This window comes from Microtus oregoni, unplaced genomic scaffold, assembly GCF_018167655.1.
Source record: "Microtus oregoni isolate MIOR12 unplaced genomic scaffold, Mior012 000040F_ref0000088, whole genome shotgun sequence".
Lineage (NCBI taxonomy): Eukaryota > Metazoa > Chordata > Mammalia > Rodentia > Cricetidae > Microtus > Microtus oregoni.
This window is the reverse complement of record NW_024543207.1, coordinates 8,248,669-8,269,872: the sequence shown is the minus strand read 5'-3', so window position 1 is coordinate 8,269,872 and position 21,204 is coordinate 8,248,669. Positions and strand designations below refer to the sequence as shown.

The 21,204-nt window shown below is 33.8% G+C and overlaps 1 protein-coding gene across 5 annotated transcripts in view; it reads right to left on the bottom strand.

Annotated features, from left to right (window-relative positions):
* Positions 1-7,234: 7,234 nt before the first annotated feature.
* Positions 7,235-21,204, bottom strand: part of Cdh12 (cadherin 12) — an 820,788-nt gene continuing 806,818 nt past the window's right edge. For 2 of the 5 annotated variants that reach the window (XM_041632149.1, XM_041632150.1), the window contains 4 exons: positions 19,847-19,968; positions 17,927-18,044; positions 15,792-16,043; positions 7,236-12,326 (listed from right to left, as the gene is read on the bottom strand). In XM_041632149.1, coding sequence (XP_041488083.1) covers positions 11,827-12,326; positions 15,792-16,043; positions 17,927-18,044; positions 19,847-19,968 — 992 coding nt within the window. In that variant the 3' untranslated portion in view covers positions 7,236-11,826. Of the gene's footprint in view, positions 12,327-15,786; positions 16,044-17,926; positions 18,045-19,846; positions 19,969-21,204 lie in introns of those variants that run through there. The other 3 variants (XR_005972342.1, XM_041632151.1, XM_041632152.1) reach the window with 3 other exon arrangements.

Here is a 21,204-nt window from a genome sequence, read left to right as displayed (position 1 = left end):
TTCTAGATAAAGGGAAAAATGATATAGACATCACAAAAAAGGAAATGTTTGTAGTTGAATATGAAAGTAATATTGTCATAGCACTTAAATAGCTTACAGATCTCCTTTAAAATAGTAAACACAATAAATGGCAAGATGCAACATCATTTAAAATTAAAACCAATTATTTTCCTATATTTCACTATAACAATTAGAATAAAATGAAACATTTATGATGCACAACAAACTAAAACTAAAATTATTAAATTATGACATGTATTCATATAAAGAATACTGCCAAATTATTAAAAATGACTATCACATTGGCCTACCAGTATAGGAGTTCAATGATTCAATATTGTTGAAATATTCATTTTCGCTTACTAGATTTATGAATCCAATGCAATTCAGAAGGAAATTAAAAAAAATTACTTTCTCAACATCACAAATTGGTGACAACATTTTTAAACAAAGGAAAAAACTTGAATAGCTTGTGAAATATTGAAGAGCAAAGGAATAATATAGCGATCAATGAACAGTGTGGGCAAAAAGAAATTCTTGTTAATACAACCAACTAATCCTCCAGTAAAAGATTCAAGAGCAAATTGTCAATAATTTATTAGTAAAAACTGTGCTTTAACAAGTGGATGGTAGGCCGGGCGGTGGTGGCGCACGCCTTTAATCCCAGCACTCGGGAGGCAGAGGCAGGCGGATCTCTGTGAGTTCGAGACCAGCCTGGTCTACAAGAGCTAGTTCCAGGACAGGCTCCAAAACCACAGAGAAACCCTGTCTCGAAAAACCAAAACCAAAAAAAAAAAAAAAAAAAACTAGTGGATGGTAATGTTCATGATCCCCAACCAATTACCACATTCTCATATCTGATACAATTCAATGGAATATCATCATAAGCCAAAAAATAAAATAAAAAATATGTGAGCTGTAGAACTGCATCATCTCTAAAGAGCATTTGATATTTGTGTGGAGAACCCAAGTATGGTTTCCCGCATGCATATCAGGAAGCTCACAAAAGACATGAACCTGTAAGTACTGATGATCTGACACAATCTTCTGATGTCTGCACCCTGGCATGCTAGTGGACTTACACACATGCAGAGACATACTTATAAAAATTAAAACATATTTATTGATAATGGATTTCAGCTAAAAATCAAGAAGAAGGAAAATAAAAAGCATGTGCTTTAATAATGATACTTTGAGCAACTAAAAATCTATAAACTGGTAAAAGTATATTCAAAACATGTATCTAATCAAGGAATTTCACTCAAACACAATTTTTAAAACTAAAGAGAATTTAAAGCATTATGTTTAAAACATATATACAGGAACAATGAACAAATATCTCAAAAGTGCAAACATAAATGCAGCAGGGTATGTAATCATATGAAAATGTTCTTAGAATTATTTGTCCTGAGAAATAAAATATCTAACATGCATGAGCAACATACTGTTCCATTCCTATGAAAGCAGCTCATATCAAAGCAAACTGGCAATGCCAATATTGTCAAGACAAGAACCCTCAGTTGTGGGAAAGCAAAGCATTGCACACTTGCTCTTTTTTCAGCAGTGACTTCTTTGTGGTGTTAATGTCCTGCCATTAGGCTTCTCAGTATTCGCCTTCATGATTTAAAATCATATTGACACAAAGACCTGTGCATGAACAATGATAGATGTACTATTGCTTATAATCAAAAAGATCTTCACACAAGCTAGACACCTTTCATTTGAGGGCTAAACTATGGAAAATCCATACAAGGAAATGCAATTCTATTAAAGTCAATGGATTATCACACTCATGAAATCATGTATGAGTCTGAAATTCAGATTGCTCAGTGAAAGAGCCAGACTGTAAAGGCATCATACTCTATCATTGTAACTAAGGATATTATAGAAAAGAAAATATGAAGCTGGTAAATAAATTCATGTATTCTAGTTCAGGGGAGGCACTGCAATGTGTGAAAGTGTGGGGGTCTTTTTGAGCAAGCAAAATTCTATTCTTAGAAATGTAATATTGATATGAGCTGACCACTTCCAGTCTGTCCATGGAAGCTGATGAAGTCAAGGTACCTACTAATCTCAATGCATGAGGTTGGGCATAGTTGAGCAAGATACATTGAGATGACTTCTAGTCTCTGTCTTTGCACAAAGGTATACAAAGAAACACACAGACATGTGCATAGATGCACATATAGGCACACACAGTAAAATCTTATCATAATCCAAATATAGAAGTCCATATTCATAGGAATAAATAATCAGACTAGATAACTCTCTCATGGATAATTTAAATGCATTTTGTAGATTATTTTTCATTAAGACAAGAAACATCACTCTGTACTTCATTCATACAGACAGTATAGACAAATTTTCTTTCAAATACTGCAGTGAGCTTGGGGGAAGTATTTAATTTAAAGTGATGAATTTGTCAGTGTGTTTCTGCCAGATGTCAGGGAGCCAAGTCATTTGGCTAAGGTACCTCTGGTTTGATTTGGTGTGTATGGCACATTATCTCTGATTTTCTTCCCAAAGCAGGTACTGTAAGAAAAATTTCATCAGGAAAATATCCACAAAAAACTCAACGTGAAGGCCATGCAACAAAAGATCTGTTGTTGCAAAAACTGTAAGGAACGTAAAAACCAAAGGGTGAAGAGATGATGAGATCTTTGAGAATGCTGAGGAAATCTGAATGATCTGAACGTGTACCTATTGTGGATGGAATCTTAGAAGAGTAAAACTCATTAGATAAAAATTAGAAAATCAAAATAATCATAAATTTTAGTTGAAATGTATTTGTGCTGTGCTAATTCAACAATTATGAAAATGTGTCATAAAATAATATGTCATTTGGGAGGTTTGATTCTACATATATGTATTTTCTATATCATATTAGCAATTTTTGATTAATTATTTAAGGAATAGACAATATAGCAGTAAGACAGTCAATTCCAATACTCAAAATAATGATTCTGAATTTCTTAGAGGAAGTATAGTAGTTTTATGGAGAATATGTGAAGAGGAAAGGTGAAAAGAGACGCTTGTTGATTATGGGGAGGTAGAGGAGAGGAAAAAACGGAAGAAAGAGGAAACTGAAGGAACAGGAGGAAGGGAGGGAAGGGGAAGTAGGAAGGCAGTGAAGTGGACAGAGGATGGGAGGGAAGGGAAAGTAGGAAGGCAGCGAATTGGACAGAGGAAAGGAGGGAAGGGAAAGTAGAAAGGCAATGAAGTGGACAGAGGAAAGGAGGGAAGGGAAAGTAGAAAGGCAGTGAAGTGGACAGAGGAAAGGAGGGAAGGGAAAGTAGAAAGGCAGTGAAGTGGACAGGAGGAAGGGAGGGAAGGGAAAGTAGGAAGGCAGTGAAGTGGACAGAGGAAGCAGTTCAGAGCACAAACAAAATGGAAATTCTAGATTTAGAAAAGGATCAGATAGAGTTAAATGTAATGAATTTGAAATCAAGAAATGCATCTCATATGGATGTATTTCCACATAATTTTATGGTGTAATGTGCTTATATAAAAATATGTATGCATATGAATTTAAGAACTAGCCATTGAGAAATAAAATTTGCAAGTAAATGGAAGAAAAAAATCATTCTTTGTGAGGTTTCTGAGACTCAGAAAAACAAATGACATGTGTTCACTCATATGTGGATATGACTTTATAAATTAATAATAACCAAATTACAATTCCTATAACCAGAGTGGTTAGGAATGGACACAGGCAGGGCTTCCTATGAAAGGATAAAGAAATTGATAGTTAAGGATGGATGTGGGGCCTTGAACAGGAAGATCTTTTGTCAACAAATGAAGTTCTTGTTACCAGATATGGGCTGCATTTAATTGAGTTTTTGGACAAAAGGGTCCCATATGAATATCCAGACAAGGCAGGCTATTGCTAAGACTGCACCTGACTCTTTATAAACTGACTGGCAGGCCCCATTACTGAAGACAAAACCTACACAACTCATTGAACATGGAGAAGTCAATCTGGGGCCTACATAATGCTCTCACCTCTACATTCTAGTGTCTTGATACAGGAGGGCGCTCTTCAAAGACCAATATAAATAATGTAAACACTCACTGAGACAGAAAACCTTTGATCCGCAATATTGTTCTCCTACAAAATATGCTAGGACAATGATGGCACCAAACATGTAGGAATAACTAAGCAATGTCTCATTTGACTTAGGGCCCAGAACTGATTGGGTAACCATGAACCAGAGAATATATAGGCCTGAGATTTGGGTAAAACCAAACACTACTCTTAAAATAATGTAATAATAAAATGACTCCTAATGGCATTCTACTATACTAATAGATCACTGCCTTGCTTACCAGTCACCAGAGAAACTTCCTCCTGTATCAGACAGAAACAAATATAAAGACCCCCAGACAGAAATTACACTAAGAGTAAAAGTCCTTGGAATGCACAGCCCTAAACGTGAAATCTGCACAAAATTTATTTCCTCAGGATTCAGGGAATCCTGTGGGAGATGATATATAGAAATGGGATATAAAATATAAAAGAATCATGGGTAAAAGAGTATACCAAGAAAAAAATGCCTTCTAAATCTACATTATTGAGACTCACATGAACTCACAGAGGCCAAGGCAACATGCACAGCATTGCATGGGTCTGTACCAGGTTTTCTGATTATACAAAATGTTTTAGTGTTTACGTGGGATTCTTGAGTGTGAAAACTATCTTGAGTGTGTCTCCTGTCTTGGACTCTTTTCTTTACATTTGTTTGTCTTATCCAATAATGATGTGTTAGACTTTGTTTTATCTTATTTTTTCTTGTTTTATTATCATGCAACAAAAGCTTCTTTGTTTTCTAATGAGAGACTGAAATGAAGTGAATGTGAATGGGATGGGAGGTAGGAAAAAACTGGGAGAAGTAGATGAAAGATGAAAGAAGTAGATCAGGATATAGTTTATGAGAAAAATATTTTCAATAAAAAGAAAATAATTTTCGCAGGGCGGTGGTGGCGCACGCCTTTAATCCCAGCACTTGGGAGGCAGAGGCAGGCAGATCTTTGTGAGTTCGAGACCAGCCTGGTCTACAAGGGCTAGTTCCAGGACAGGCTCCAAAACCACAGAGAAACCCTGTCTCGAAAAACCAAAAAAAAAAAAAAAAAAAGAAAAAGAAAAAAGAAAATAATTTTCTTAATAGCATTGATTGGCTAGAGGAATTTATTACAATGGAGAGGAGTAAATGTTATTGATAAAGAAATGAAAGCATAGTGACAACTCTAATGGTAGATTTTTACTGGAGCTATGCAGGTACAGAGTCTAAGAGAAGGGAAAAAAAAATCAAGTGAACCGGGAAGTAGAAGGAGGAGTGGGAAGATGAGGGATGATCATATTCCATCCTCTTTATCAATTGCAGAAAGATGAAAGTAAAGATCACTGAAGTTTCAATTATGGAGGTACTAGTGAACTTCAAAAGAAATGGACTTCAGTTTCTATGGCACTGAGAACTGAGTGAGGTGGGAGTCTGCAGTTTGCACTTCAGAACTCTGCCAAAATCTCAGCTCTGCCACTGCTAATTATGTCTTATTGTCTATAGTTCCTAATAAGACCAAGATGTACTTACTCATATGAAAAATAGATATGACAACATTTGTCTTATCAACGTTCTGTAACCGTTTCACATTTAGAATAATTTAGGCATTGTATCCCTCAATATTAAAGGTATCACTTTAAGAAATGGAGGTAGCAGTCAGTGAAGAATAGTTACTGTCTTAGATCATTTTGTTAAAAATATATTCAAGTTTTCAGTCATGACTCATACTTTCTTTAATGATGACCAATTGAGAAAATACAAGATATGAAAAGTGCATTTAGAAACCGCAGTTTTAAGGAGGGTAAGACCTCTGAAAAGGCTGGACTTATTAGAGGATGAAAATGGAAAATAAAAATAAATGGATTAAAGATTCTTTGCTGTATTAGGCTTAGGTTGTTGATACTGATGCTTGAAAAGATGCTTTATGATATTGTTTCTAATATATGGGCTGTCAGTAATACACAGATATATCCTTTCAATCAATTTTTCTTTTACTATGCACTTCATACTTTGAATATTGTGTAAAATATCAATTAAAGAACCAATAGTGTGTAGGTTATTTTTCTTAATAGTTTAATGTTGAACTATAATATGACCTAGAACTTCCAGAGGCCACTGTTAATGACATTTGTAAGCACAATATAATATTCATTAGCCTGAAATTTGGAAGATACAAACAGGAAGAGTTCCATTATGGATATTGAAATTAGATTTATTCAGATTGTCACAGTTAATGGGTTTTAATCCCTTATTTATTGTTTCTCATTCTTACTCAAATTGTTTGTATTTTCTTGCATCATATTTCTTCAATTTTCATAAAACTTTACACGTGTAAATAAGCTTAGCTGCCAAGGTAATTCAAAACACTTTTAATAAACTTGCCAGTTAGATTGATTGCTGAAAAATCTGTATCATTAGAAATTATGAGAAATTCAGTGAAGGAATTCAGTGACATTTCACTAAACTAATTGGAAATATCACCCTATGTAGTCATATGTATAAGTATTATGTATACATAAACAACAGGAAAAACTTGTTCCCTTTAGCTGTTTGTTACAGTGAATTTAACAACTAAATTCTCAGAATTTTTCCCGATTTTGTTCATATGTGTATGTCTGAGAAAGATTAAAATGATAACTATTTAAATGATAAGGGAATATGTGTGTTTTTTTTTTTTTTTTTTTTTTTTTTTTTTTTTTTGGTTTTTTGAGGCAGGGTTTCTCTGTGGCTTTGGAGCCTGTCCTGTGTTTTTGGAAATCATTTGTTTACACTGTTTTTATAATAAACATACATGGATGTGTCTGTATTGATGTTTTATGTTTTCTCTAAACCAGGTGTCATGTAGTCCACATAGCAGTGAGTGTTTGGGGTGTATGAGTTGAGGGCTAATGGTGCAGTGATAGGATTATAGGCAGAACTCCACGGTGGATCATCACGTTATGGCAAGAGTGAAGCTGGTCATCCAAAAGCATACTTTGTCAGATGCCACTAAAATATGTCGAAATCTAGACATTTCAAGGAGGGAGAAAATTGGAATGAGGAAAGTGGCTGAGGGGAGTAAATCTGAAGGTATTTCTAAGACAATATGATTTCCTTCCCTACGCTGCGACTTTGCATCTGACTCAGTGAGAAAGATGAACATGTAATTGCTATATGCAGCTCTAATCAAAGTGATAGGAAGCTCAAGATGTAACTCACATATTATTAATTATAAAATAGAAATAAGAAAAACAAATTGTAACAAACACCTCTGTAATTAAACAGAAAATCCTTGTAAAGAAGATGGTTATAACTAGAAGACATAAATGAGATGACCACCACAAAATAGGATAAAATATGCTGGAAGTAAAATTTAAAAGATAATACAGTTTACTATTAAACAATGAATATACAATAACCAAATGTTTAAATTACAACAAAGTAAAACTTAAGATTGCACCAAAGTGAACAAAGAGAAATATCACAGTATCACAAGTTCCAAAGCTCCATAATAAAAGGGGTAGAAAAGACTTAGTTATTAAAATGACAACATAGAGGCTTAAAAGGGAAGTCTTTAACACTGAGAGTAGGAAAATGATGATTATCCTCATAAAAATACTATGGCTACTTTGATGAAGGATGGATACAGGCATCACTCTGTATCACCTAATGAGTTGATGATAGAATATGAGACAAAATAACTTTCTCAAGCAAATGTGTTTTACATTTAAGCATGTGTATATGTGTGTTTCCATTGACAGGTATCCACATGTGTGTATTCAGGTACATTTTAAGTCCAGAAGTGGGTATCAAAATCCCTGGGTAAGGGAGTTAATGATAGCTGTGTGCCATCCTGATGGTGGTGCTAGTAACTAAACACTGGTCCTTCTTTAGAACCATAAGTTCTCTTAAAACTGAGCAATTTCTCCTCTCTCCACATTATTTTTTAACATAATGAGAAAGCAATGGTTTGAAGTAAGTTTTGGATAACTAACCAACCTACTACCTTTTAAATGGTAAAATGAAAATTTTTTGAGCAAAAGATCTTATGCAAACCATCCTCTCATAATCAATTTTTTTGTTAGTAACATAGTACTAATTTAAACCACCTCTATTCTAAAAAATACACTTAATCAGGGAGCCACTAAAATACAATACTTTCATATATATATATATATATATATCCATTTAAATTATTATTTATTGTTTTTCTTGTTGTTGCTATGATTTTTATTGTTCCAATGTATTTGTAATTCTTGTGGTGGATTGCCTGCTCTCTTATGGTATTGCCCTGTATTATATAACACCCTCATATTTTCTAATAATACTGATGTTTTTGCATAATTTTTAAGGAAGGAGAACATCCATCCCTCAATATCTGGGTTTTCATTATGTTATGATGTTTTTATATTTTTACTTCACAGAATAATTTTCATATATATCAATAGAAATAGTTGTATAGTTTTCTGAAGTAGAACTAGAGAGTTTTAATGAATGATCAATCAAATCCCTACTCAATTTAAATATTTTTTTATGTACAACTTCAAATATCCATGAGTCTTTAAATGATCTTAGTCTGTAGGTAAAATATTTGCTATGCTTCATACAGTCATTACTCTAACTTAAGGACAAGAAAATTTCAATTAATTGTACATGGTACTGCATATAACAAATACGTTTCACTAAAGAGAATAAAACACTGGAGGCCAAGGAATTTGATCCAGAGGACATTTTGAGTCAAAAGAGTGAATATGGTTCAAAGCACGCAAATTTGTTTTTAGTATACATCAATAACACTGCTTCACTTTTCTATATTGATTGTACACTTCTTTGAAAAGCATTGAAGGCAACAGACAAGTCATATATATGTACATATGTAGATCTATAAAGATAGACATGCAAGCCAATAACAAAATGTGGTTTAGTTGTTTACAGCTAAAATCATTCATATAAATTTTCAGCATTTTTATATTGCTTAATGCTTGAATGAAAAACAATACCTATTTGCATGAATAAAAACATCCCAAGTGTAACCGATATTGAAATATTAGGCTTAGTCCTTTCACTAGCCTAAAAGATATTATTACCCCTCTAATGTAAGCACCAAAGGATCTCTTTTACACATCATATATTATTTTGATCATTATATCTAAGCTTATTTTCATATTACTTTTATTGGTCATTGTCAATCAAATGCTAGTTAAAAAGTATATATTGTTACAGTCTTCAGATTGGGATTGGACAAATCCACATGCTCAAGTACCAACCCAAATTCCTTAGACTGGGATACTATTTGGTGATAAGGCCTTTAATAAGGTAAACCAGGTAAAAAGAGGTCTGTGGGTAGATGCTGCTCTAATAAGAAGGCTGCCTTATGAAAAGAGAAACAGAAACAATCAGAGACCATACCAAAGTAGAAAGAGATAAAAACAAAAAAGGAAGGAAAAGAGGTTTTCTCCAAGACTAGGAGAAGATGGTGAGAGGAAACCCCATCTCCAAGACATGAGGAAACATTGTTGTTTAAAGACATTTTGTCTGTGATAAGTTGTTATGATCATCTTAATAGTTAATGATGTAATGTAGGAAATGACAAAGATATTTGGAGTGGTATGTGTGATGAAAATCAAGTGCTCCACATTGCATATTTTCATATCTTCTTAGTTTTGTAGTTTAAAACAATCTGTCTCTCAGATCTTCATGTCTTCATGGCTTCTTCTTAGCAACTTTTTGAAAAGGCAGTTATATTTCCTGTGAAAATACTAAAAGCAATGACAATCTTTAATAAAAATCCTGTCTTTATAGGATGTGGTCTGGCATATCAACCTCCTTCGGGAGACAATCTTCATACATAGTGAAATAAGAAATAAGTCATATTAGGTGTTTTCTTCTCTAGTATTAAATGCAATTATAAGTTCTATAAAACAGTTGCTTTTCTCAGATGTGAAATCCTGAAATTATTTGTTTCTTTATTACATGAAAACGGAAACAGCAGTGGAATGGTTTGCTGACTCAGAACGTTAAACCCTATCACAAAGGGGAAAGATGAGCCTGAAGAAGAAGGAAAGCACAGACACAATGGGCATATCCCTACATTATAAAATATTGGAAAATATGCATTTGAGAATTGGCTAAAATTTATTTGTCCATCCTTTACATTTCTAAGACCCACAGTGTGCAATTTTATTTTCACAGCCTCACAAATGATAATGATATTCACAGATATTTTATAACATATCTTATGTATGCATATTTAAATAACCTTAATTATTCTCTATGTATATCATAGGTAGAAGTGGTCAGTTGTTACAAACACATTGTTAAGAATAGTTGTTACTTTATGTTTAGTTTTCATTTGCTGTATCACGTGAAATTTTGAATAATGGATTGCCCGTGTTCAATTGATTTGAGCCTTGTTTATTAATGTTGTCATAAATCCTACCATTTCTCAGAATTTGCATAAACTGTAGAAGTTCTATCAGAAGAATTATAAGGAGTAATTTACATTAGGATTTTTGTAGATGAGAAACTGAAAAAAAGTGACTCTGAGCCAATATAAAAACTGAGTTGACAAAGTTCAAATCAACATCACTAGAGCAAGTGAATCAGCTTCCTGGCATTGAAGTTTTTCTCCCTTTGGGATTTAGTCAATGCTTTGATTTTAGAAGTCCCTGACTCTTATTTGTTCAGTAGTACCGATTAAAAGTTCGTACATGTTATAAATCACATTATTTGATATGCATTTTCTTGGAATCATTCATCAAAGTACCACTGACGAAAATGCTAGGAATTTGAATGGAGACTTTTTCTCATGTTTAAATGAGCAGTATATTTTTCTTTCAGAAATTTCAGGAGAAACACATCTGAAACTTTATCTTCGACTGGAAAATTAAAGGATTTGTTGATATTTTAAAACCAGTTTTCACATACCAGTTTAGAATTAAGCAAACCAATGTTTATTTGAAGGTGGAATTTGAGCCCTGAGGCATCTTTTTACAAAGAGGGATCGTTATAATATCCTGTATATAATTTTAGTTTTTGGAAAAGTTAACAGCTTAATTAACATCTTTAACATGAAATAATGTTATGATTTAAGCATTGCTCTTAGAATTCATGACTTACATACGGAATTTCATGTCTCATTTATTCCAGTTTCTGAAAGAATAGGAAAAAACAAATAATTTTCAGTTTACAATTTTGAAAAGGAAACATTTGCCTTCTAAAAAGATGGGGTTTGGGAAGTATTCTTCTTTGTTCTTGAGAGGAATGAGAGTCAGCATGTCGCTATTGCTCCTTGACAGAGACACGCCTGGTTTGTTCCTCTTCATCTCGGACTCCTGCAAAGCCATCACAGCGGAATGTTGTGTACACCACGTTCAATGATAAGAGTTTCAATAGGCACTTTAGTGGAATTAAGAAAAATCTCACACTCTTCCACCGTGATGCCACATAGCTATCTTCATTCTAGGTTGTCATGCCAGTGAATTGTATTTAATATACCTGAGCTCTGCTCAGAGTGTTCCTGAAATAACAAGACAAAACAAAGCAAGGACGCATTATAGGATTTATCTTGTGTCATCAGAATAACTCAAGATGACAAGACAGTAAATAGGACAAATTGCTAGAAACTGGATGATCAAAGGAATCTTGTCCTGTAGATTCTGGAAGTGTGTGTGTGTGTGTGTGTGTGTGTGTGTGTGTGTGTGTTTGTTTGTTTGTTAACATTTTTTTCTTAATATTTTTGATAAAATTTTCTTCTCTAGATGTGTATTAACCAGTCTTTTTGTCTTCCCTAGGTCACATTATCAGGACTGTGTCTCTCCTCTTCTCCAAACATGTCTGCCAAGACTTTAAAGCGGGGCCCCCAGTCTGTGAGATAGTCGTAGTCCTGGTCTGCTTCTGTCGTGAGAGAGTCTATGGAGCTGAGTGACTCTGCCACTGACCCATTTCCCTCATACGCATAAGTGGCCAGGGAATCATATGGTGGGGCAGCTGGATCCGCATCATTTTCCTGTAGCCTTTGGTGAATAAAATCCCTTATGTCTGTGTTGTCTTCCGCATGTGGTCTGTGACGAGGTAAACAGAGGGAGTCTGGTTTTATATCCCTGCGAATTTTATTCTCTTCAATCACCTTGGGATTTCTCAGAGCCCCAATGTCAAAAGCCTGGGTGTCTTCCTCCCCACCTCCTTCATCATCATAATGGATGACATTGTCTCTTATGTCTTCCTTAGATGTCATCAAGGTGTCTTTCTTCCTCTGCCTTCTCAATGCTACATACAGCACAACTATAGCTAGAAGGACACACAAAAACCAATTTGGTAAGTGGAAGCACATATATCACTTACTCTCTATAAATGCGAAAGTAGATCAAGAATAGCTAAATTTCTTTAATGGCCTCATAATATGTTTATAGTTATAATAATATGATCAATAAGGTTATCACGCATATGTTTATGAATTTTCTAATGCCAACTTCACATTGAAATGCTAAATAGTAGAAAACTATAGAAAACCATTAATAATATTAAATATTTTTCTATTACATTTTAGTATTTTGGGCTCAGAGAAAATATTATGGCAATAAAAAATGGATATGTACTTAGCCGGGCGATGGTGGCGCATGCCTTTAATCCCAGCACTCGGGAGGCAGAGGCAGGCGGATCTCTGTGAGTTCGAGACCAGCCTGGTCTACAGAGCTAGTTCCAGGACAGGCTCCAAAGCCACAGAGAAAACCTGTCTCGAAAAACAAAAAAAAAAAAAAAAACAAACCAAAAAATGGATATGTACTCACTCATAAGTGGATACTAGCCATAAAGAAAGGATATTGACCTATAGTTTACGATCGTAGAGAAGCTAAGTAACAAGTGAACACTCAGAGAAACATATATAGATCCACCTGGAAAGTTGAAATAGACAAGATTACCTGACAAAATTGGGAATATAGTAGTGTAAGGGGTGAGGGACAAGGTGGACGAGGAGGGGAGAAGGGGAGGGGTGAGGAGAACATGAGGGAAAGGGATAGTCAAGATGGAAGAAAGACGGAAAATGAGAGCAAGAAAAGAGATATCTTGATTGAGGGAGCCATTATGTTGTTAGCAAGAAACCTGGCTTTAGAAAATTTCCCAGGAATCCACTAGTATGATTCCGGGTAAGACCCTAAGCAATAGAGGAAAGGGTGCCCAAACTGGCCTTGCCCTGTAGTCAGAGTGAAGAATATCTTAAATATCAACATAGAACCTTCATCCCAACATCCAGTTGAAGAGTGAGAGGAATGAGAATATGAGCAAAGAGGTCAACAACATAATGTGTACACCCACTGAAAAAGTCTACCTTAGCTAATGGGAGCTCATCAACTCCAGCTGAACTGAGAAGGAACAAACACAGCACAAAACTACTTCCTCTGAATGTGTTTGACAGTTGCATGACTGGGGCAGACTGAGGAGCCACTGGAGGGACACCAGAATTTATTCCTATTGCATGTATTGAGTTTTTGGGAACCTATTTGCTTTGGGATATCTAGCTCATCCAAGCTATAGTATGAAGAGCCTTGGATCTTCCCCAGTGCAATGTGCCTTACCCTTTCTGAAAAGAGGATAGGGTGGTATGGGGGATATGTGGAGGGAATGGGAGAAATGGGGGGAGTGGGAACTTGGATTGGTATGTATAATGAGAAAAAATAGTTTGTTTTTTAAAAAAAATTAAAAGATAAAAATAAAATAATGTGGTGTACCTATTGATTGCAATTGTTATTTTATCTTTTTATTTCTATTTTCCGAATACTCACCATTAAGTTAATGGTATTTATTATTGAAAACATAAGCAGGAACATAACGACAAGATGAAATAAGTGTTCATCTTTTGGACAACAGTCTCACGTCCTTCCAAAAGAATAGCATTAGTATAAAGGCAAGTGTGTATCTTTTTTTCATAGCAGAGATTAAATGAGAGCCTAGAAAATGTTCAATGGTAAGAGATGATGTGTTTATTCCCTCTCTCACCAAATTTAAAGTTGAGCATATTGGAAGGAAAGTGGAGCCTTAGATGTTGCTTCTTAAATAATCCATGAATGGTATTTAGGACTGTACAGTCTTCCTTTGGCATATAGAATATTCAATGCAAAGTCACTGATGCTGATATCCCAGGGGTTGGGCAATATACTGAAAACCTTGAAGAGCATTACTATGTGTCAAAAGATTTAACAGTGCAAAGGTAGAGAGTCAGGCTCTATTTGATTTGGAGGAAAGCTATCTATAAGAAATACCAGGCATGCAGGTTTCTATAGTTTATCCTCACTCCTTAAAAGGAGACTAAAACTGTGCAATAAACAGTATGTGGCTGAATATTCAGGAGTAAATGTATTTTGAAACAGAGTCTTATATAAGACAATGATAAAGTGATTATTATTTATGAAGAAGAGTGTTAATAGTACCTAGACTAGTACAAGAAAACTATGGCTATTCAGGAGGAATTATGGAAGATAATTACACAGCAAGCACCATCGATATTGGTGAGGTAACAATTTGTTTGTTTACTTCATGAGGGAACATGAGCCAAAGGAGAATACCTACAATAATTTGAGCCTTGTTATGAAGATAAACAAGTACTTCCAGATTCAATTAGCTTCATGTTTACAAAGGAGAATGGGTACATTTGAGTTGATATCTAATACTAATTAAACATGGATAATTTCTATGTGAGAAATCTATTTGAATATACAGCTTGAAGTTTGTAACACTAGTAAAAACATATGCTAGACAAATGTCGCCTTGCATTATGAAGACATAATTGAATGCTTTGTTCATGTAACCAAGCTCTCCGCAGAGAATTAATACTTACACTGTTCAAATTCGTCTAGAAGTTACTGTGCAACAATGAGTGTCGATTTTGGGAGTTTTCTCTATAAGGTATTACTCACTGCTTATCATTATTTCTATTCTAGAGAAAAAGCTATTGTCCTGCTTTTTAAAGAATTTTTAAATGATGACTATTGTGTAAGCTCAATTCCCGGGTTTATATCCGTTTTCTTTGATTTTAAAGAGTGACCATAAAAATTTTAAGTTATTTTAGGATGGCAGTGTAAGCAGAATGTAAACATATTTAAGGTCCCTTTAATCTCTGCCTCTTTCATAGACCCTTTGCTTTCTTCTTTTCTTTGTTAGATGGAAATTACAAAGTATTACTCATCTGGGATATTTTAAAACTACCATATTGTTTTTATTAGGCAGTGACAATTAGTAGTTTTCAAAGTTAATAGAGAAATTGTTTTATTTTGTTTTTTATAATAAAAATTTATTTAATGGAACTCATTGGAAGTATAATTTTGATAATTAAGGATTGTATTACAAAGCATGAGAATTTATGTAATCCTATTGTAACTATCTTTTAAGCTCAAGATTATTGGGAATAATTAGCAAGATTTTTATGAATGCCATATATTTTAGAAGGTTAAAAAATTTCAAACCCAGTTTACACACATAAATCTGAGAAATGTTTTTAAAATTGATAGTTATCACAGAGATTTTCTTGGTAGAAAAGAAGTAAAATTTTCAACATTAACATTCCTCATGACGTAAAGACATTGATGATGTTATATGGAAAATACAAAATGGAAAACATATTTAATAAAAATTGTTTCTAATAATTACTAATATTCTAACCAGCTCAGTAAATGTAATTAAATAGACATGATAATTTGATGTGGCATATAATACAGAGATAGAGAGAGATACAGAACATACGGTTATATGGAAACTAACCTAAGAGTATAACAATGCATAGTAGTATTGCAATCAGAGCTCCAGTGCTCAGTCCTACAGGTAGGAAAATTGCTTCCACATTACAGGACAGGATGGTCCCATCAGAGTCACATCTGCAAACACGAATCGTCATTGTGCTCGTGCTGCTCTGGACAGGGTAACTGCTGTCCTCTATTACAACTGGGAGGAAATACAATTCTTGCTGCCTGCGGCTGTATCCATTTCTCCGGGTTTCAATTCCAGCTGTGTTGTCTGCAAAACATAATATTTATGATAACGTAGTTTCTGTGAGTTTCATTTCACCTTTTAAATTGGTGTCTGCTAAGTAGTAGGAAAGTCTTCTTAAATCAGTAAAATGCATTCTTATTTAAATTATTGATTAGATTATTATTGAAACTGTTTAAATGTAATCATATGTAATTAAAACAATCCTCTGAGAAAGAAGAAACATTCATCTTGATGGTGTATGTATTAAATGTTCCATTGAGAAAGAAGAGCTTTATAAGGATATGTAAGAAGTTAGGTTCCCTCAAGTTTTTTTTTTCCTGATATCAAAATCAAATTCAGTGGAGGGAAACTTCTATGAATATTATTATTATAAATACAAAAAGTCGAATATTCAAAAGTACAATATTAATAATATCTTTTGAGATGTTAATAATATATTTAGTTCATTGTATCTTTAATGAAGCCAAAAATTATATTTCACTTTGACTAATACAAAGAAAATACCTAAATATATGATATCAAATGCATTTATTCTTACATAGAGAATCCAGCATGAGAGCCAATGGAAGCGTTCTCGTTCAAATGATCACAGGCCCCATTTCTTTAGACATCAGTATTTTTAATGTACTGTTATGTAAGTACTGACATCTTATATATTGTAAAGTGTTATTAGCTTCATGATCAAAGAATGAGTATGCTAGTTTTAAAATCATACATTTGGTGTATTTTTTTATTCACAGATATTTATCACATCACACCATAAGACAGAGCCATACCATTCAAGTTCATTAGTGAGAAATATGGATATTCAGACTTCTCTCTATTCACCCACAACATATGGTTTTCTCCAGACAGTCTTTCATTTGGCCCGTTGTCCCCATCATCATGATATCATATCATTTTACTTGTTTGAAAAACAAAATCCATTAGAACTTCAGTTTTCTCATCAAATATAATATCAGGTGCTTGGAGTAGATTAATGCACAAAGTCACAGAAGTAAAACTTGAAACTTAATACAATTGATTCTGGCATAGAAATGACTTGGCTTACACTTTTTAACTTTATGATAGTAAGAAAGCGTCTCAAAACAAGTACTCTGTTTGTACTTGTAGCAAATACCTGATGCATTTTAAAGCTTTTCAAAATTTGTTAGATAATGTTGTCCAGTGGGAGTTAGTGTGGATGTTCTTCTCACACATAAGGAAGTCTAGAGTGAGCTTTACACTAGATAAGTTATAATACATTATCTGCCATTGGATGTTTTCTGTTTTTAGATTTAGATGGTTGAGAAACATTCCCACCATGAAATGAAGAGTACCCATCATCTAATACAACAAATGTTTCCGTGCTGGGTGTAATATTATCAGATACAGTAATATAAGAGAAGTGTTGATAGTAGAATATAATTGTGGAAGTATAGTGGAAGAAACGATTTCAGAAGCTGTATCTAAAATTATTTTAATAGACTCTTTTGAAGTATTGTATTAAAGGTTTTGTATGTGATCACAATAGAGAAGTTCTGAGTTCTACATTAATTAGGAAAATACTCCCTGTTGTGGCCCATGGGAAATCAAGCAGTGAGAATGAAATCCTGTTCATTCTAATTGAACTGTCTGATTCACAACCTCTGTACTATTTGTTGCTCAAATAAAAGAAATGAATACAGAATTAATTTGCATGGATAAGATATTTGCATATTATTATATGACTTTATTCCAAATAAGGATGCAATCAATTTCTCAGAAAAATGCTTTATTTGTTTAAATAATTAAAAGCCCTTTATAAAGAAAGTAAGCTGTCTTATCTATGCGTTGTAAAACTGTTTCTAGGAAAAGCAGTTGAATCATCCTCTTGTGCCCTTTGACAAAATTCCATTAGAGGTGAGTCTGTAAGTGGTTATACTTACTTCTGAAGTCATGAACTGTAAAATTTGGTTTGATGGCAGCCTCTGGTGGTAATCTAAAGGAGAATTGCTGCCCAGCAGGTGAAAGATCTCGGTCTGCAGCACTTACTGTCTGAATTATCTGAGACAAAGTTGAGATTAAACTTGAAATCACTCATGAATTTCACAGGGAACTCTACACAACAGTCTAATAACTTTATTTAATAAAGAACATAGATAGAGAGAAATGCCACTTTTCGAATCAATATCAGTGGTCAAATTACTTACACATACCTTTTGTAAGCATTTCCCTAAGGTTTTGCAGATAATAATGGCAGCTACAATCAGAGGACACATCCTAATTATAAATCAATATCTGTGTAACGAAAAAGCATTGAAAATTTCCCAAACAAACAAAGAAAAAGAGCCTTTCTTGCATGTTAAATTAAGTGATATATATGTGTTTCAGACTAAATAAGAAATTCTACTAGAAACAACGCATCTGATTACATCAGTGTTCCTGTAAGAGCAAAATTAAAGAGCAAGTACATTGTGAGTGCTGATTTATTTAAAAAAAAACTATAAAAAGAGAGACAAATTAAAGAATACATGCCTGTTTGTGTTGCTATATTACTCTACCCATCCTCGATTGCTTAGGATTAAATAATACGTATTTCTATGTTACTTGGACAAGGAAACATTCAAATCTCTGTTTCAAAGTGTCTCCCAAGTTGTAAGTCATTGTTAAATCTAAATAATTCAGCATTGATCTCTTAAAATTTAAACTAAAAGTAACTTTAGTTTATCCTGGAAAAATGCAATTAGTTGATTCACAAATGAGAAGGAAAACAAAATAGGATATCTAAAAGCCATATACTACAGAAAATATTTGGAAATATGTTAGAGACAGGACAGAGAATATAGAAAACTTTCAAGCATATGAATTAAACAATTTTCTACAGTAAGAGTTTGGATGTTCCACACAATGGTAAATGATAGAAAAATAAAAGGATAGATAGTAGAAAGTTTCATGGTAGATTCTACTCTATAGATATGTAGATAATTAGATACAACCACAGAGCATATACATACACATATTCATATATATGTGTGTGTATATGTATGTATGTATTCTTATTAGACAATGATACAGGATAGATAATCTATCCTTATATATAGTTCATAGACAAGGGACATAATAGATGGGTCCAAGTTTAACGTGCCCCAAACCTACATATTCTGAACTCTCAAAGAAGATTTCAGGGTCATCTCTTTTTAAAAGGGTTTTCTAATAAAAAAGAAAAAGGGTATTTGTTAAAATAGAGCCTCTGGGCACACAAGCTTATTTTTCATTACTTTCCCCACATGAAAGGAAAGGAAGTTTAACTCATATAAATTTTATTTTTGCCAAAGTTCAAATCTTTAAGGTGTAACAAACTCACATTTAATTTTGTAGAGGATAATTCCCAAAGGCATTAATTCAAATAATTATAAGATTTTTATTTTTTTTTTGAAATTTTTATTAGATGTAAAATAAACTTAATGTAGTGGGACATTCAAAAATTAAAAACAATCTAATATACACAATTTTAGTTTATGTATTCTAATATTTCAAATAATCAAATTGACATTATTTATTAATAGAGAAATAGTACTTCATCATTTACTATTTCAGTCTCTGAATCAAGAGGTGGTTATATTAATTATCTTTGTTATATTCTGTATCCATAAAAAATTGAGGCTGCTACATTGTTCTTTTATTAGCTTTACATCCATCCATCTACCATTAATTCATATGAGTCTAGCTTCATTCATATTAAATTTAATAAAGACATATAATGCCGGAAAATAATTAACTCATGTGTAATTTTGTCTGGACTTAAAACTTAAAGCATAAACATACAGGTCATTGTACACAGTTTGTGAAGAGTATTGAGAACATACCTGCCCTGGTTTGGCATTTTCACATACAGCTGTTTCATATGGCACAGATATTTCTGGCGGAAATTCATTGACATCTAGGACATTAATCAGTATGTTGACTTTGCTGGTCAATAATGGGTTACCTGTTGAATACATAAAAAGATAATATTTGTAAACATGGATACTGCTTCTCTGAATGATATATTTGTTCTCAATAATTTTTTATATAAAATGGAAAATAATCTTCAGTTGTAAGGTATCAACTGCAAAAAAAAAAAAAACAATGACCAATAAGAGAGTTATTGAGGAAAAACTAATGGAGAAGGAAAAAGACACAGTCACAGGTAGGAGTAACTGTACTGGAGGAGGACACACTCACAGGTAGGAGTAACTGTGTCCTGGAGGAAGACACACTCACAGGTAGCAGTAACTGTATACTGGAGGAAGACAGAGTCATAGGTAGCAGTAACTGTGTCCTGGAGGAAGACACAGTCACAGGTAGGAGTAACTGTGTCCTGGAGGAAGACACAGTCACAGGTAGGAGTAACTGTGTCCTGGAGGAAGACACAATCATAGGTAGGTAACTGTGTACTGGAGGAAGACACAGTCATAAGTAGCAGTAACTGTATACTGGAGGAAGACACAATCATAGGTAGGTAACTGTGTACTGGAGGAAGACACAGTCACAGGTAGGAGTAACTGTGTCCTGGAGGAAGACACAGTCATAGGTAGCAGTAACTGTATACTGGAGGAAGACACAGTCATAGGTAGGAGTAACTGTGTCCTGGAGGAAGACACAGTTACAGGTAGGAGTAACTGTGTACTGGAGGAAGACACAGTCACAGGTAGGAGTAACTGTGTACTGGAGGAAGAATCACTCACAGGTAGCAGTAACTATGTAGTGGTAGTGGAGAACCACATGGTAGCAGGAAGGAGTAACTGTGTAGTGGAGGAAGACCAGGTAGCAGGAAGTGTACTAATACATTAGCAATAGTGTGGGACTTTTTGCCTAGTGTGATTTATTTATCTTTTTAAAGTTAATTCACTGATCTTACCTTACCAAATAATGATACTTAGTTTACTAAACAAAATACAATTTTCTGTGTTGCACACATATAGTCAGAAGTTTTAATATCTGGAATATTTACGATATATACATAAATATCTCAAACTCATCTTCTATTGGCGTATAGATTTAAGTAAAATAGAATTAAGGGGTTGATTATAGAAAGACAGAAATTATCCTTAAATTATTTCTGGAACTAAGAAAAAGTAAATTTTTGATTAAAACTCATTTATTCCTTTATGACCTCCCCACCAATGTCTTTGGAGCAAGGAATCACTGCCTAATGTGAATTTTATATTTTATCCCCTGCCAG